Raw genomic sequence first — 18,593 nt, forward strand, 5'->3', positions numbered from 1 at the left:
TATAAACAGCTCATGCAGCTCAATATTAAAAAAAATAAACAACCCAATCAAAAATGGGCAAGGGAAGCTTCCTTGGTGGCCCAGTGGTTAAGAATGTGCCTGCCAATGCAGGGGACACAGGTTCAAGCCCTGGTCCAGGAAGATCCCATATGCCATGGCGTAACTAAGCCCACGCACCACAACTACTGAGCCTGTGCTCCAGAGCCAGTGAGGCACGACTCCTGAAGTCTGGGCACCCGGAGCCCGTGCTCTGCAACAAGAGAAGCCATCGTAATGAGAAGCCCGTACACTGCAACGAAGAGTAGCCCCCGCTCACTGCAACTAGAGAAAGACTGCGCACAGCAACAAAGACCCAATGCAGCCAAAAATAAATAAATAAAGTAAATAATAATTAGGGAAAAAAATGGGCAGAAGACCAAAATAGACATCTCTCCAAAGAAGACATACAGATGGTCAAGAAGCACGTGAAAAGCTGCTCAACATCACTAATTATTAGAGAAATGCAAATCAAAACTACAATGAGGTATCACCTCACACCAGTTAGAATGGGCATCATCAGAAAATCTACAAACAACAAATGCTGGGGAGGGTGTGGAGAAAAGGGATCCCTCTTGCACTGTTGGTGGAAATGTAAATTGATACAGCCACTATGGAGAACAGTACGGAGGTTCCTTAAAAAACTAAAAATAGAATTACCATATGACCCAGCAATCCCACTACTGGGCATATACCCAGAGAAAACCATAATTCAAAAAGACACATGCACGCCAATGTTCACTGCAGCACTATTTACAATAACCAGGTCATGGCAGCAACCTAAATGCCCATCAACAAAGGAATGAATAAAGAAGATGTGGTACATATATACAATGGAATATTACTCAGCCATAAAAAGGAACGAAACTGGGTCATTTGTAGAGACATGGATGGATCTAGAGACTGTCATACAGAGTGAAGTAAGTCAGAAAGAGAAAAACAAATATCGTATATTAACGCATATATGTGGAACCTAGAAGAATGGTACAGATGAACCAGTTTGCAGGGCAGAAATAGTGACACAGATGTAGAGAACAAACGTATGGACACCAAGGAGAGAAAATGGCAGGGGGATGGTGGTGGTGGTGGGATTAGTTGGGAGATTGGGACTGCCATATATACACTAATATGTATAAAATAGATAATAATAACCTGCTATATGAAAAAATAAATAAACTTCAAAAAAAATTTAAAAATAGTATTTGCACATCATGACAGCACTATATGGGAAAATGAATGCTTGCAAGTGCAAGACTGAAACATGACTCTGGGAGCTATACATAAAGATGACAGTTACTAAGTTCCTTTTTCTATAAAGTTAAGTGCCTCATAAACACTGGCTATAGGCCTCAGATCACTGAACACAACCTTAAGCACGAATGGCACTGAACACAACAGCACTCAAATTAAGTCTAAATAAGGCTAAGGGCTTTCATGGAAATGCAACCACCCTATGATGCGGAACATGGGGGATTTCTCCAGCACATCTCAGCATTCAAGTCAAGAACAGGAAGTGCAGGACTTTAATCAAAACCGAAAGTACAGGGCTTCCCTGGTGGCGCAGTGGTTGAGAGTCCGCCTGCCGATGCAGGGGACACGGGTTCGTGCCCTGGTCCGGGAAGATCCCACATGCCGCGGCGCGGCTGGGCCCGTGAGCCATGGCCGCTGAGTCTGCGCGTCCGGAGCCTGTGCTCCGCAACGGGAGAGGCCAAAACAGTGAGAGGCCCGCGTACCGCAAAAAAAAAAAAAAAAAAAAAAAAAAAAAAAAAAAAACCGAAAGTACAAAAGATAATTTGAGTTAGAATAAAATTACATTCTCTAGCTGGATTCCCACCAAAACACCACTCTCATTATTGCATGTTGAGTGCCCTGAAGTAGCAGCACCCACGGGTTCCACAGACAACCAGCATGATCCACCAGGCATGTGTGTGGACATATTTGCAGATAAATGTCCATTTGGCTTTGACTCTTCATTCCTATTTTGGCCCTCCTCCCGGCACCTGCGCTGGGTCTCCAGAGCTCAGTCTGAACAACTGGGTGCTGCCTTCCAAAGACGGCTCTGGATGTTCTTCCAAGGACACAAGAAACTGCCATGGGGCTTTTGGAATATAAAAAGTTTTACGTGCCATGATACTGCTGAGAAAATGTGCTTTATGTTGATTTGAGATGCTAGTTGTTGTGCAGCCTCCAGAGATACCCAGAACAAGCCACTATCAGCCACAGGAAAGGAAGGTAAGCCGGACTGTGGGTAAGCAGCTACTCTCCAACAGCTACTGAGCTTCCCTGTTTTGCTAATTGTATCGTGGCTATTGTGGAGTGAAGACAGGAACTGCTACTGAGGAAAAATAGAAGTGGTCGAAGACATTCTGCTAAGTGAACATGCGTCCTCCTGGACCAACCCCAGGCCTCAGCGTTCTCTCAGGTGCTGAAATGCCAACAAGTATCCTGGAACGGGGCCCACACCACCTCCTGGGAGTCCCTGACTTTTCCCAAGGGGACGGCCTGTCTATCTCACCAAAGCGTCCAAAGGGCAGGATCCGAGTCTCCTATTTCTTAGCTTCTGCCACCGTAGACTCTAATTTGCATTAAATCATCGTTCTTTAAAAAAAGTAATATGGCTTTAAACTATTAACTAAGCTGAAGTTTATTAGGAAAGAAATAATTAGCAAATTCATTATTTTCTTTCATGTCTCTTACAGATTCTGTTTTCTTTTTCTTTTTTTTTTTTTTTTTTTTTTTGCGGTACGCGGGCCTCTCACTGTTGTGGCCTCTCCCGCTGCGGAGCACAGGCTGCGGACGCGCAGGCTCAGCGGCCATGGCTCACGGGCCTAGCCGCGCCGCGGCATGTGGGATCTTCCCGGACCGGGGCATGAACCTGTGTCCCTGGCATCGTTAGGCAGACTCTCAACCACTGCGCCACCAGGGAAGCCCCAGATACTGTTTTCTTACTCAACAAGTTCAATGTACTACATGAAAGGTGCTAGGGTTAGCATACTGCCCGACACAGGAGATGCTTAACAATATTTACCACACAAAAGGGGAAACTCTACTTACTTTAATTCATACCCCAGAACAAAACTAACATCTCGGACTAAGCTCCTGGGCAACCATTAAGATACCATGTATAAAATGAAAGCCAAATATATTTTGTTGACATTTTTCTGTTTTGGACCACAGGGAAAACTGTATGTCGGAGCCACATAGCTGCACACTTTGCATGGCTAACTGTTCAGAGCCTCCTGTGCCTCTCCTCATTTGAAAGGAGAGAAGGAAGGAAGAATAATATAGTATATTACGGTGACAGTGTGATTTAAAACAATGGATGAATAACAATTAGAGTGGAAAAAAAGGATAGAAAATCAATAGAGAAAAATCAACAAAACCAAAAGTTGGCTCTTGGAAAATATCAACAAAATTGACAAAATTTCAGCTAGACTGACGAAGGAAAAAAAAGAGAGAGAAGACTAAAGTTACCAAAATCGGAATGTAAAAGAGGATATTACTAACATCTCTACAGAAATTAGAAGTATTGTAAATGAATGCTATGAACAACCATATGCCAACAAATTAGAATTTAGATGAAATGCACGTACTCCTAGACAGCCACAAACTAGCAAAACTGACTTAGGAAAAAATAGAAAACCTGAAAAAAATTTATAACAAGAAAAGAGATTGAATCAGTAATTTTAAAACTTCCCAGGATAAAAACCTCAGGCCTAGATGGCTTCACTGGTGAATTCTACCAAACGTTCAATAAATTAATACCAATTCTTCACAAACCCAAAAAAACAGAAGAGGAAGGAAAACTTCCCAATTCATTTTATAAGCCCAGTATTATCCTGATGATGAACACGTCACCAAAAAGAAAACCACAGACCAGTATCTCTTGTGAATACAGGTACAAAAATCCTCAACAATATTCTAGCAAAGTAAATTCAGCAACATATAAAAAGGGCTATTGTACACCATGACCAAGTGAGTTTACCCCACAAATGCCAAGGGTGGCTTAACATCTGACAATCAATTAATGTAACACAGCATATCAATAGAATAAAATAAAATAAAAAACACATGACCATCTCGATAAATGCATGCTGTGGTCTGAAGGCGAAGTGTCCACCCAAACTTTGTATGTTGAAATCTTAACCTCTAAAGATGATGGTATTAGGAAGTGGGGCCTTTGGGAAGTGCTTAGATCATGAGAGTGAAGCCCTCATGAACGGAATTAGTGCCTTTATAAAAGAGGCTCCAGAGAGCTTGCTAACCACCTTCTACCATGTTAGGACACAGTGAGAATGCACCTGCTATGAACCAGGAGGAGAGCCCTCAGCAGCCACCACACCAAACCTGCTGGCACCATGATCTTGGACTTCAAGGCTCCAGAACTATAAGAAATAAATTTCTATTGTTTATAAACTATCCACTCTATGATATTTGTTACCGCAGCTCAAATGGACTAAGACAATGCAGAAAAAGCATTTCACAAAATCCCACACCCCTTCATGATAAAAAAACACTCAACAAACTAGGAATGGAAGGGAACTTCCTCAAACAGCATCCGCCTGTGAAAACCCCACAGCTAATATCATATTTAATGGTGAAGGACTGGATGCTTTCCTCCTAAGACAGGAACAAGACAAGAATGTTCTCTTTCATCACTTCTATTCAGCATTGTACTAGAGGTTCTAACCAAGGCAATAAGGCAAGAAAAATAAATAAAAGGCATCCAGGTTGGAAAGGAAGACATAAAACTATCTCTACTCACAGACAACATGATCTCATATATAGAAAATCCTAAGAAATCTACTTAAAAACTATTAGAACTAATGATTTCTGCAAGGCTGCAGGATACGAGAGCAATACAGAAAAATCAATTGTATATCTATACACTCGTAGCAACTCAAAAATGAAACTTTAAAAATTCCTTTTACAGGGCTTTCCTGGTGGTGCAGTGGTTAAGAATCCGCCTGCCAATGCAGGAGACACGGGTTCGAGCCTTCATCAGGGAAGATCCCACATGCCGCAGAGCAACTAACCCAGTGGGCCACAACTACTGAGCCTGCGCGCTTAGAGCCCATGCTCTGCAACAAGAGAAGCCACTGCAATGAGAAGCCTGCACACTGCAACAAAGAGTAGCCCCCGCTTGCTGCAACTAGAGAAAGACTGCATGCAGCAACGAAGACCAAATGCAGCCAAAAATGAATGAATTAATTAATTACTTTTTTTAAAATTCCTTTTACAACAGCATTGAAAAGAATAAAACATTTGGGAATAAGTAAAAAAAGAAGTATAAACCTTATACTCTGAAAACCATAAAGCATTGTTGAAAGAAATTAAGATCTAAATAAATGGAAAAGCATCCCATGTTCATGGTTCAGAAGACTTAATATTTTAACATGTCAAAACTCCCTAAACTGAGCTACAGAGTCAATGCAATCTCTATCAAAATTCCAGCTGACTTTCTGCAGAAACGAACAAGCTTATACTAAGATTCATAGGAAATGCAAGGAACCCAGAATAGCCAAAACCATCTTGAAACAAAGAGTAAAATTTGAGGATTCACACTTCCCAATTTCAAAACTTACTACACAAAGCTACAGCAATCAAGACAGTGTGGTACTGGCAAAAGGACAGACATATAAATCAATGGAATACAATCTAGAGTCCAGAAATAAACTTATACATTTATGGTCAATTGATTTTCAACAAGCGCACCAAAATAACTCAATGGGGAAAGAATAATCTTTTCAACAAATGGTACTTGAACAACTAGATATCCACATGCAAAAGAATGAAGTACTGTATATACCATATGCAAAAATTAGCTCAAAGTTGATCAAAAACCTAAATGTAAGAGCTAAAACACTAAAACTCTTAGGAGAAAACATAGGATTATATCTTTGTGAACTTGCGTTAACCAAAACCTTCTCAGATACAACACCAAATGCATAAGAGACAAAAGAAAATGCAGATAAACTACACTCCATCTAAACTGAAAACTGCTGTACTTCAAATGACATAAAGAAAGTAAAAAGACAACCTAAAGAATGGAAGAAAATATTTGCAAGTCATATGCTTAATAAGGGGCTAGTATCCGGAAAATATGAAGAACTCTAACTACTCAAGACTAAAAAGACAAATAATCCAGTTTTAAAATGGGCAAAGGATTTAAATAGACATTTCTTCAAAGAAGATATGCCAATGCCCAATAAGCACATGAAAGATGCTCAACATAACTAATCATTAGGGTAATGCAACACAAGACCACAAAGTGATAATACCTCACCCCCATTAGGATGGCTACAATCAAAAAGACAGACAATAACAAGTGTTGACAAGGATGTGGAGAAACTAGAAGCCTCATACACTGCTGGTGGGAATGTAAAATGGTGCAGTCAATTTGAAAAAGAGTTGGCAGTTCCTCCAAAAGTTAAACATAGAATTACTATAAGACCCAGCAATTCCACTTGCAGGTGTTTACCCAAAAAAAATAAAAACATACAACCACACAAAAACTTGCACACAGATATGCATAGCAGCATTATTCATAATGGCCGAAAGGTGGGAAAAAACAAATGTCCATCAACTGGCAAATGAATAAACAAAATGTACTCTATACATACAATGGAATATTATTCAGCCATTAAAAGGAATGAAGTACTAATACCTCCACAACATGCATGAACCTTGAAAACATCATGTTAGGTTAAAGAAGCCAAACACAAAAGGCCACATATTGTATGACTGCATTTACATGAAATGTCCAGAATAAGCAAATCTGTACAGATAGCAAGCAGCTTAATGGTTGTCTGGGGCTGAAGGTGTTGGGGGGAAATAGGAAATGACAGCTAATGGGTGTGGGGTTTCCTTTTGGGGTGATGAAAATGTTCTGGAATGTGATAGTGGTGACAGTCACACAACTCTGAATATACTAAAAAACAGTGAATAATATACTTTAATGAGTGAATTGCATAAGTGAATTATATCTCAATAAAGATGTTTGAAAACCAACATATGTGTTTTATGTAAGACATAAAACTAATCTATCTACTCTCTATCTATATGCTGTTTGACGAGTTGCTTAATTTCTCTTGAGCTTCAGTTTGCTCCCTTGTAAAACAGGATTAAAAAAAAACAATAAAACCCCACCTACCTTACAAAGTTCTTACAAGGGCAAAGGCACAAGCCTAACCCACACAGAAAGCACTTCGAAGAGCCAGCACTTATTATCATACACCTACATTACATAGTTTCATACAAGCCGTCACTTTCTCCCTAAAAGGGATTTGTTCAAATTTCCTTACAGTTAATAGTGGAGCTTAGGGTCTTCAACTAATGACGTTAGTTTAGTGAGCAAGAGCTTTCAGAATTTAACTGGAATTCACTGTCGAAGTTGACCATGCAAGTTTTTCCTTTAAGTTTCTTCAGTCATGAGCCGTACCAAATTAAAAATCCCCACCCTCTTAACTATCATCGTGCCCCAAAAGAAGAAAAGGAATGAGATTTCTACACGTCTCCTTATGTGATAATGTAAGCCCACTGACTTTTCTTGTCCAAGCCCTCTTTGCCTGCCCGCTGTTCTCCAGCCGCAGTCAAGGCGCAGCTGAGTACGGGCTGCAGAGCCAGACAACTGGGCCCACTTCCGGACCCCTCACTAGCCTTGGGTGGATTACTCAACCCCTCTGAGCCTTGGTCCCTAGCACACAGCCAGAGCTTCAGAAACTCTCACAGGGGCCTCCTGGGGAGGCCTCAGGTAAGAGGCTGCTAAGCAGCCCTCCATTCGCTTGAGAGAGTCAACCACCCTCATTCCTGTGCACTCTCAGACCGCCTTGGTCCTCTGCAGCTATGGCCTGAGCTGGTTCTCCCACTCCGAGTCAGGGGTCGGGGTCAGGAAGCCATACAAGCCTGGGTCCTAAGGTGAGCCTGAGCCTCTGAGGGCTGAGGAGGAGCAGCTGAGAGGAGGCTCCAGGCTCTTCCCCTTGGATGCAAGGCTCTGGCTCACAGCGGGCCTCTAGCCAACAGGCACTGGCTTGAACGTGTGCCCAGTGGCCTCACCCAGCCTAGCCCCTGGCTGGGATGAGAACCCCGGGGTGGTTCCCTGGTCAGGCTCCGGGCACTGTAGCTGCGTAGAACATCCTCTTCCTCTTGCCCAGATTTTGTGCTTTCGCTGCTGGCTCCCTAACAGGGGGCTGGCCCTGGAGTCAGGCATCATCTGCCACCCTCCACTCCACTCGATCCCAGGGCTTTCTCTCCCCTGCTAAGGTGCACTGACTGACCTTTGCATTTGTCCCTGTAAATTTTCCTTCATTCTTCCAGCATCAGCAGGAAGGCCAAAAGATGTTTAACAGACCTCTCTGGCTAAGTGACAAATGACATAACCATAACACAAATCATTTCAACTGCACCAATCAACTTCAAGGCCCCGCTGAATATTAAAGGCAGTAGAGCTGATGGGTTAAGAGGCACTTAATAAAGTGCCTCTGCTGAGTAAACGTTGAAAGCGTGAAACAATCTCATCACTGGCAAAGTTACACAAGCAGTGAACTCCAGCTATTAGCAAGACAGTGGCACTGGGGCTGACTCACTCACACTCAGAAACACGTGCTTATCCTCTTCATCTGGATAAACTTGATTCTTTCTGTGCCACTGTTCCTAGAACAAAATAAAATTCTTATAGCTACCAGTGTGCCTGCTTCATGTCTCACTCGTGGGATGGAAGGAATGAAGGAACGGACAGCAGAAAATTACGGGCAAACAAAGCCTCAAGTGAAACAGCTGGTTTTATTGCTGGGGTGATAAGAATTTTTTTGTTTTTAATTATGCAACCAATACGTGTTCTTTGTAGAAAAATTGGAACATACATAAAAGAAGCCACATTCCCAGGATGATTATAATGATAGCAGCAGCAAGTATGGTAAATGTACTGCTCCCATTTACTAAGTGCCTTTGCTTTCTGATCTGTTCTCTGCTTCATTCTCCAGAATCCTGAAATGGAGGCACTTTCACTGAAAGAAGTAAAGCGGAAGGGTTAAGAATACAGGACTAAGCAGACTGTGACTTTCTGGGTTGATATCCTAGTTCAACTACTGGGTAAGCAGGTGACTGGACCTCTCCACCTCCGTTTCCTCATCTGTGAAATAGGAATCACAATAGCACTCACCCCAGGGGACTGATGTGAGAATTAAATCTAAAACTTCACATAAAACATTTCAGCACGGTGCCTGGCAAAACAGCAAAATACCGTGTTTTGACAGGTGATGAACCGATTCGGCAAGGGTAAATTAGGCACCCAAGCTCACAACCTAACCTGCGATAGCACTGGCCATTAACCTAACTGCCTCCAAGGCACAGGTGTAGGCAACTGTTTTGTAATTAACAGAGGATCTCGATAAATATGAAAGCAGCAAAATATTCCCTGCCTTGTACTTTAATGACATCAATTATCAACTTCTTGACCCTGAAGCAGTTACATAATTTGCAGGACCCAGAGAAAAATCAAAATGCAAGGCCCCTTAATCAAAAAAAAAAAATTTAGAACTTCAAGACGATAACTGCAGAGCATTAAACCAAGCACGAGGGACTTCCCTGCCTGGTCCAGTGGTTAAGTGGTCCAGTGGTTAAGACTCCACGCTTCCACTGCAGGGGGCACGGGTTCGATCCCTGGTTGGAGAACTAAGATCCCGCATGCCGCACAGCACAGCCAAAAAAAAAAAAAAAAAAACCACCAAGCACCAGCCACTTCTGAGCACAAGGCCCTGTGCAACTGCCAGGTCGCACACCCTTGAAGCCAGCCCCGTGTCCACCCCTTCAACGGCCAAGTTTCAGGATCGAAACTGGATTGCGTGCTCACGACAATCAAGCTTCCACGGTCAAGATGTTCTTTCTGAATACACTTCAACTATCCCTTCCCCAGAGAAAACAGGATCCTGTGGAATGATCTACAGTGATAACCAATAACAAAGCCAAAACCAAATAATTAGCAAAGATGAATATTCTCTCCTGACCTCCTTGCCAGTCAAAGGCATTAAGGATCAATTTACTCCGGGACAACCTGCTGCAAACTTATAATTCTCTAATCGCGAATGTCCTTAACGTTTTTCAAGGTAAGAGGCACAGCGAACTTTCGATGAACATGTCTATCACAGCTTGCAGGAAAAAGAAATAATTCAACCATGCCACATTGTAGATTATAAACCAAGACTTGGTCTTATCGAACAAGTTTTTCTATAAAGAAAGACTGCACTTCATTTAAACTCTTTTCCTCACTCCAATGAACAGAAAGCCTGCTGCTTTCAGAAATCAGTATTGAACGTGTGTGTGGTTTAAGGACAATGATGACCCTCTCTATCGAATAGGATTTTAGTTTTGTGACTTTCCTTGTACTTTATCTCAATATTTCGTAAGAAGCTGGGCGGCCCCGATACCGAGGAAGTGCAGAAGCAAAACGCAGCAGAACTAAAAACAAGACTGTCCGGTCATTTTTAAAGTGTCCAAGGTGAGACTGAAATCTGAGAGCAAAATCATGGAGGATTCTCTCTGAGCCACGTTTAGTAAGAGAAAGGGAATTAAATCTTCAGGTATACCGCAATGCCTAATGGTGAATCATCTACTCTGGGGGCATGATCTAATTAACAGCAATGACGCTTACAACGAAAGTTTATTCTGTCGGGATAGAGAATTTAAATGAAAAAAGAGCAACTTTTGACTTCCAGTGGGTGCTCAACAGACTTAAAAGGGAGACGTCAAGGTACAAGAACACACTTAGCAGTAACCATTCATCACATGGGGGGATGCTGACCTTGCTCAATTTTTGCCAACCATAAGAAAACCAATGCCCCTTTTCCTCTAAAATTTCTTGACGATTACAGCATCAAATTGGAGCCATTCAAACACCAGAACTTTAGCACACTGGATAAAATGAAGTCAACCAGAACAATTATACCAAATAATTACAAATCCTCATCCTAACTGCTAAGTCTGTTAGTTTGTAACTTGAGGATACCAATACCTCCCAGAATTGCTGGGATGCCTTTAAGGCAGGGTTTCTCAAGCAAAATGCTACTGACATTTTGGGACAGATAAATCTTAGTTGGGGAGGGGGGTGTCTTACGCATTTGTGCATTATAGGATATTGAGCAGCTTCCCTGGCCTCTACCCATTAGATTCCAGTAACACCCACTCCCCACTTGTAACAACCAAAAATGTCCCCATTAATTACTTGATGTGTGGGATGAGGGATGAAATCACTTCCAACTGAGAACCACTGCTTATACAGATGGGAATAAATAAAAGGTAAGGAATCAAAGCACTTTAAAACAGAAAGTGATTTTAAGGATGCTGTGCACCAGTGATTCTCAAACTTGACCTATTGATAATAGTCAAGTACAAGATTTGCCCACAGGGGTATCAACACCCTCATTCTACAAATAAGTGGACGTGGGCCAGAAAAGGAAAATGCCTTGCCCAAGGTCACAGGGCAAGTTAGAACCTGGACTCCAAACCCAACCAAGCCCTTCCTTACAAAACGTATGGGTGGGGTGAGAGGTGTGTGTTGCTCATACATTTTGGGGAGAGGCAGGCCTAATTGGTTAAGACGGTGCGCTCTGGAGCCAGCTGGCCAGAGTTAAAAATCCTGATTTGGTATTTATTAGGTGAGGGACCTTGTGTAAGGCACATAACCTCTGAGAGCCTCAGTTTCCTTCTCTGTCAAATTTAACGATAGTACCTACCTCCTAGGGTTGCTGGAAAGGCTGAGAAAGATAACATATATAAAACCTCGACACAGGGCCTGGAACACATTAAACACTCAATACATGTTGTTGTTATTATTATTATTATTGTCCCACGACTGCAGAGTGGAAGGGGTCTGCGGGGCCCCGAGGGCAGAGGACTGGAGATGGGCTCAGGGAGGCGATGCGACCCCCGACTCCCCCCTCCTCTCGCCGGGGGCGGACCCCCGCCTCGCCCCTCACCTGGCCCTGCAGCTCCTTCTCCAGCTGCCGGTAGTCGTTGTTCCAGACCAGGACGTGTAAAGGGAAGTGGCCGCTAGCGTCGCAGGCAGAGGACATGGCGAGGAGGCCGCAGCCGGGCCCTCACCGCCCGCTTGCCAAGTCTCAGCACCGGCAGGGTCTCCGGCGCCCGCCCGCCCGCCCGCCCGCCCGGCGGCCGGCGAGCGAGAGAACCAGGGGAGCGAGCAAGGGGCGCGGTACGAGGCAAGGGGGACTAGCTAGCCAGGTAAGGGGCACGCGCGAGAGGTCGGCGGTCGCGGGCCGGGTCGGGGACGGGGTCGGCCGCGCCCACCCCGCGCCCCGCCGCGCTCCCGCCTGCGCTGACAGCTCCCGAACCGACTTCTGCGGGCAGAACTGCCCCAAACAGGGAAGTGCAGGGAGGGAACCACCGCGCGCCGTGGCGGGGGGGAGAAGAGGACAACCACCTGGTCCGGGGTCCGCCTAACCCCACCCACCTGAAGTCCACATCTGGAAACACAGTAATGTCCAAAACAGAGTTAAAACTCTCTTCTTTAGCCCAGAATCTCTACATGGAAAACTCGGTCTACCCTTCATCACCCCTTTTCCCCCTGCTCCAGCTTTCTCATATGGTTCGGTCCACAACTGGGCCTATTCCACCGGCTCTGTGGTCACGGGGTTGACAACAGGCGCCTGGACCAAACCATTCTAGTTACTGACTCCCTAGCCTTTTTGGACCTGGGCATATGCTTCCACGATTGGTCAGGAGCCATTTTGGAAGTGGGCAGCACCAAACAATTTTCAAGGGGGAATTATAAACTCTGGAGAAGTGGCATTAAATAGTTGCACAATAAGAGGATGGTTCTATCTCAGGATTTCTCAACTTCGGCACATTTTGAACCACGTAATTTTTTTTTTTTTTTTTTTTTTGCTATTCTGGTAGCTCTGATTCTTTTTAATTTATTTATTTTTTACTTTTATTTATTTTGATTTTTTATACAATTTTAAAAAGTTGCTTTCCGGGGCTTCCCTGGTGGCACAGTGGTTAAGAATCCACCTGCCAATGCAGAGGACACGAGTTCAATCCCTGGTCTGGGAAGATCCCACATGCCGCGGAGCAACTAAGCCCGTGTGCCACAACTACTGAGCCTGTGCTCTAGAGCCCGCGAGCCACAACTACTGAGCCCGCGTGCCACAACTACTGAAGCCCGCACGCCTAGAGCCCGTGCTCCACAATGAGAAGCCACTGCAATGAGAAGCCTGCGCACTGCAACGAAGAATAGCCCCCACTCGCCACAACTAGAGAAAGCCTGCATGCAGCAGCAAAGACCCAACACAGCCAAAAATAAATAAATATATATATTTTTAAAGTTGCTTTCCATTTACAGTTTTTACTAAATATTGGCTATATTCCCAGTGTTGTACAATACATCCTTGAGTCTATCTTACCCCCAATAGTTTGTGCCTCCTCCCCTACCCTTATATTACCCCTCTCCCGCTCTCCCCAGTAGTAACCACTAGTTTGCTCTCTATATCTGTGAATCTGCTTCTTTTTTGTTATATTTACAACTTTGTTGTATTTTTTAGATTCCACATATAAGTGATATCATACAGTATTTATCTTTCTCTGTCTGACTTATTTCACTTAGCATAATGACCTCCAAGTCCATCCATGTTGCTGCAAATGGCAAAATTTCATTCTTTTTTTTAATGCCTGAGTGGTATTCCATTGTTGAATACTACATAAAGGGAACATACCTCAACATAATAAAGGCCATATATGACAAACCTACAGCTAACATCATACTCAATGGTGAAAAGCTGAAAGCATTTCCTCTGAAATCAGGAACAAGACAAGGATGCCCACTCTCACCACTTTTATTCAACATAGTTTTGGAAGTCCTAGCCACAGCAATCAGAGAAGAAAAAGAAATAAAAGGAACTCAAATTGGAAAGGAAGATGTGAACCACATAATTCTTTACGTGGGACTTGTCCTGTGCTTTGTAGGATGTTGAGCAGCATCCCTGGCCATTCTATCCACTGGATGCCAGTAACACTACCCCCAAAATGTCTCCAGACATTGCCAAATGTCCCCTGGAGGACAAAAATCCATCCCCCACCCCCCACTGAGAAGCACTGTTCTACCTGAACCCCAAACTGGGTTATGATTCAAAGTTACCTAAGGTGGTGGTTTATTCCACATATGAATGTCATCTATTTTTGAAGCTAGCCGTTTGAATTTGGGGTTATGGCCAAAAGGACTAATAGATAATACTTAGACTTGACCACAATCAGCCACTATTAAGTTCATTCTTTGGGTTTCAATCTAAGACACTATAACTCCTTGATTCAATGAAGAACCAAGTCAACTTACAGCTACTCACCAGCCTGAGCTTTCTGCACAGCTGTCTACAACTAGACCACATAACTGGGCAAAGTTATTTAATGCTTCTTGAAAGCATACCCTCTGCCTTCCCTGCTTGTGCACATCCAGCTTTTCAGATGCCTGCAACAACAGCTGTTCAAGAATCCTGGCCTAATCCATTCTCCACATGTGTTGAGTCCAGAAGATTTGTTAGTCTGCAAACCAAAACAGGATGCAGGAGCATCAGGATGGAACCCAGAGGCTCTAACTGTGGAATGTGTGGGAATTATGTGGTTATGCCCATACCACACATTTATAAAAATGGAGAGATGAACCAAAGACCAGTGCTTCTGAGACCTCTTCCAGGACTTCTCTCCTTTCAGAAGGCTTGTGCAATTTAATTTTCTTTCTCTTCATCATCCTATGTTTATTGAACATTTCTCTTAATCCATTAGTCAGAAAACTCCACGATAACTGCTCACCAGAGTACCTAAAGTTAAAACAGTACCTGGCCCACAATAGGCATGGAATATTTGCTGAAGGGAGATCATGGTTGTGTTTACATATAATGCATACAATATTCATTAGCATTAGGGTCACATCTCTGCTCTTCTTCCACTGCTTAAACTCATCTCATTGTGTTTATCTCACACCATCCTGTGAGTTAGATTATCTATTCTTATCCTCAAGACAAAAAAAAAAAAGTTGTGATTAGAAAATAATAGTAATATCAAATTCCAGGGCTTCCCTGGTGGCGCATTGGTTAAGAATCCGCCTGCCAATGCAGGGGACACGGGTTCGAGCCCTGGTCTGGGAAGATCCCACATGCCGCGGAGCAACTAAGCCCATGCACCAACACTGCTTAGCCTGTGCTCTGGAGCCCGCGAGCCACAACTACTGAGCCTGCAAACCACAACTACTGAAGCCCGCATGCCTAGAGCCCATGTTCCACAATAAGAGAAGCCACCGTAATGAAAAGCCCGTGCACCGCAAGGAAGAGTAGCCCCCGCTCACCGCAACTGGACAAAGCCCGTACGCAGCAACAAAGACCCAACTCAGCCAAAAAAATTTTTTTTCCAATAATAATAGGAGCTACTATTATTGAGGGCTTACTATGGGGCAGGCACACCACACTCTTCTGTAAATTATCGCATTTGTCCTTAGCCAGACAGTAAATATTTAGCTTTGCACGTCATATATGTTTTGTTGAATATTCTTCATCCTATCCCTTCTCTCCTTTTTCTTCTTTACAACCCTTTAAAAATGTAAAAATCATTTTTAAGTAACAGGCTATACAAAAGCAAATCATGGGCTACGGGTAGATACACATTATCTCCATTTTGCAGATGAGATTAAAACTGCAGCGTAAGGAAACATCTAACATATTCCTATTTTACTTATTGTAGATCTAGTGCAGCTGAAAGTAAGCTCCATAAAGACAGGAAATTTCGTCTTCTTGGCTCACTGCTCCTTTTCCAGTGCCTGGAGCAGTGTGTGGAACATAGTAGATGCTCAATAAATATTTGCTGAATAAAGGAATGCATAAATAAGTGAACTTGGCCAAAGTTATGCTAGATGACTTGACTACTGATTGCCTCAGGAAGGTTGTGGCTGCATACCTCTAGTCACTAGATTTTGCTGCCTCCCCTGATATTAATCAGCGCTGGGAAGAAGCGAATCTCTTCCAGAGAGGGAGACACCAAATCAAGGAAATTTGGAAGGACAGAAGACACCTGCCCTCACTCAAGATGGCGACAAGGCAGCGTGCCCTTTCCGGTCACATGACCTGCCCGTCGCCGAAGGGCGCCTCCTCGCGCGTGCGTGCTGCGCCGCGGCTGTGAGGCGCTGAGGGGAGAGGCGCCGCAGCCAGCACCACCGTGGGGACCCGTTAGAGCGGAAGCGCCGCCGCCGCCGCCGCCGCCGCCTTCGCTGTCCCCGGCCACTAGGTTCCCGGCAGGTGGGAGGCGGGAGCCATGTCGAAGCGGCTCCGGAGCAGCGAGGTGTGCGCTGACTGCAGCGGGCCGGGTGAGTCGCACCAGCCGGGCCCGCTCCCTTCAGCTCTCCTGGCCGGGACCCCTGTCCCGGGGCCGCCCCCTCGGGCCGGGCGGGTCCCGGCTGTCGAGCTCTGCACCCTATGTCTGGGGTCGGGACGAGGAGGAATCTCGGCGGCCTTGGGGCGGGACCGTCCCGGGCCTGTCTGAGCCGGAGCGGGCAGGGGGTCGCCGCCCTCCCGTCCCTTCCTTCCCTCTCGTCCCTTCTGTCCCAGGCCGGGCGGTGAAACGGCGGGGTCGGGCCCGCTTTCCCAACAGGAAGGGGCTTGGGCAATCTACAGGAAGGCCAGTTACAGAAGTGAAATCCGAGCGTCCTCCCGGCAGCGGCCCCCAGAGGCTGCAGGTGTCAGCCCCCTCCCCACAGCTACCCAGACTCCCGCCCCAGGAGGGGGCCCTGGGGCCCTGCCCGGAGTGGGTGACACTCGCCGCTTCCCTCCACTGAGACTCGCCAGAGGACCCCCATGGATGAGTTCCCCGCTCCTGACATCCCTACTCCCACTCCACCGCGGAGAATCTCCAGGATGTCGGGGTCTTGCAAATGCGACCAGCACTTAGGAGGCAATGCCGGTTTCAAGTTCTGAGATCTGAACGAGCTGAGTTCAAACTAGATTTTGCCTCTCGGTGACCTTGGGCTAGTGACTTCATTTGGCCGAGTCTTGATTTCCTCATTTTTCCGATGAGGATAATTGGGAGTACAGTGCTCAGGGGTAGGGAAGATTCAATGAATATTCTTAGACTCATCTCATTTAAGGCGGTTTTTTTCCTTTTTTTCTTTTTTGTACTGTGTGCAGAACCTTTACAGCCCCTTAAAGCTATAGTTGAATTTCTAAATCATACATTAATTACACCTTACAAAACAACCACACACCAAATCACGGGCAAGTATACCCATTTGTGCATTCAGGCAGTATAGGCATATGGGAGCATTGAAAGGCCAAAACCATTCCTCCCATGCATAGTTTTCAGATTTAGAGTTCAGATCCATCTTAGCGGTTGGAACTGGGTTGACAGGTCTCTATGCTGTTTTCAGTGTTTGGATTTATCTGCTTTGAATTTGAAGTTGTAAGATGGCTTCTTTGGCACAATAGCATCCAATAAACGATCTTAACGAAATGAGCACCAGTGTTTTTGCAACTGTTCGGAACTTCATCTTGTCACATGGAAGTGGAGACTGATTTTAAATAGTATTGTGATAACTCAAACCTTATGTGGTTATTTCACGGCCTGTATATTGTAAGTGGGGTTACCAGTTTCCTTTGAAGATAGGGAGATGGGTGGAGGAGTTTTAAAAGAAGTGTTTCAGAAACCAAGTTAGTGTGTTGTACGAGCTCCATTGTATTCTCTAAAAATGTTATTTGTTCCACTTCCTTATTTTCTTGCCTGTTTTCAGTTGAACTTTCTGTGATGTTTGATTCACATGAATTTAGATTCAAACTTCCTGTTGAAATGCATTTTCTTTGCTTCTCAGTGGATGGTATGGGGCAAAGGAAAACTGCATCTCCATTGCCACACTAAATACTCAACTAAATAATAAATACAGTCTTGCACTTCTCCGGCGTTTTGTGCATTTCAGAACATTTTCTCTTCCATTGTTATCTTTTTAGTTGTTGTCTCATGCCTCATCTACAGAGACTTGAGTCACTTCCTTCCTGTTTTGAATATAATTAGGCTACCTTGAAATGTTCTGAACTTGAGCAGCTGGGAATTTGTGCTGCCTTTTCTGCAAAGCCCTAGTAAAAGAGTTACCTTTAGGGTTGGGGATCCCTTTGAGATTCTTTTTTTTTTTTTTTAATTAATTAATTTATTTTTGGCTGTATTGGGTCTTCGTTACTGCATGCGGGCTTCCTCTAGTTGCAGTGAGCGGGGGCTACTCTTCATTGCGGTGCTCAGGCTTCTCATTGCGGTGGCTTCTCTTGTACGGAGCATGGGCCCTAGGGGCGTGGGCTTCAGTAGTTGCGGCACGTGGGCTCAGTAGTTGTGGTTCGTGGGCTCTAGAGCGCAGGCTCAGTAGTAGTGGCGCACAGGCTTAGTTGCTCCGTGGCGTGTGGGATCTTCCCAGACCAGGGATCGAACCTGTGTCCCCTGCATTGACAGGTGGATTCTTAACCACTGTGCCACCAGGGAAGTGACCCTTTTGAGATTCTGATGAATGCTCAGGCCTTCTTCCCAGAAAA

General features: G+C 44.5%; 2 protein-coding genes and 1 long non-coding RNA gene across 24 annotated transcripts in view; 1 reads left to right on the forward strand and 2 right to left on the reverse strand.

Moving 5' to 3' along the window:
* Window positions 1-12,386, reverse strand: part of ANKRD13A (ankyrin repeat domain 13A) — a 39,947-nt gene extending 27,561 nt beyond the window's left edge. For both annotated transcript variants that reach the window (XM_019950212.3, XM_019950213.3), the window contains exon 1: window positions 12,009-12,386. In XM_019950212.3, the coding sequence (XP_019805771.1) occupies window positions 12,009-12,104 (96 nt within the window). In that variant the 5' untranslated portion in view covers window positions 12,105-12,386. The remainder of the gene's footprint in view (window positions 1-12,008) is intronic.
* LOC109552582 (uncharacterized) lies at window positions 8,799-12,000 on the reverse strand. Its single transcript, XR_002179423.2, has 2 exons — window positions 11,766-12,000; window positions 8,799-9,041 (listed from the first exon to the last, which is right to left on the reverse strand). It is a non-coding gene; the product is annotated as an uncharacterized lncRNA (long non-coding RNA).
* A 3,811-nt stretch (window positions 12,387-16,197) lies between the features above and the next one.
* The window catches only part of GIT2 (GIT ArfGAP 2), a 46,955-nt gene continuing 44,559 nt past the window's right edge, over window positions 16,198-18,593 (forward strand). For 13 of the 21 annotated variants that reach the window (XR_012325210.1, XR_012325211.1, XM_019950321.3 and 10 more), the window contains exon 1: window positions 16,199-16,393. Coding sequence is in view for 17 of the 21 variants with exons in the window: in XM_019950321.3 (XP_019805880.1) it covers window positions 16,342-16,393 (52 nt within the window). In the remaining 4 variants the exon portion in view is untranslated. Of the gene's footprint in view, window positions 16,394-18,593 lie in introns of all 21 variants that reach the window. The other 8 variants (XR_002179454.3, XR_002179455.3, XM_019950323.3 and 5 more) reach the window with 1 other exon arrangement.

The sequence above is a fragment of the Tursiops truncatus genome, chromosome 13 (genome assembly GCF_011762595.2).
Source record: "Tursiops truncatus isolate mTurTru1 chromosome 13, mTurTru1.mat.Y, whole genome shotgun sequence".
Taxonomy (NCBI): domain Eukaryota; kingdom Metazoa; phylum Chordata; class Mammalia; order Artiodactyla; family Delphinidae; genus Tursiops; species Tursiops truncatus.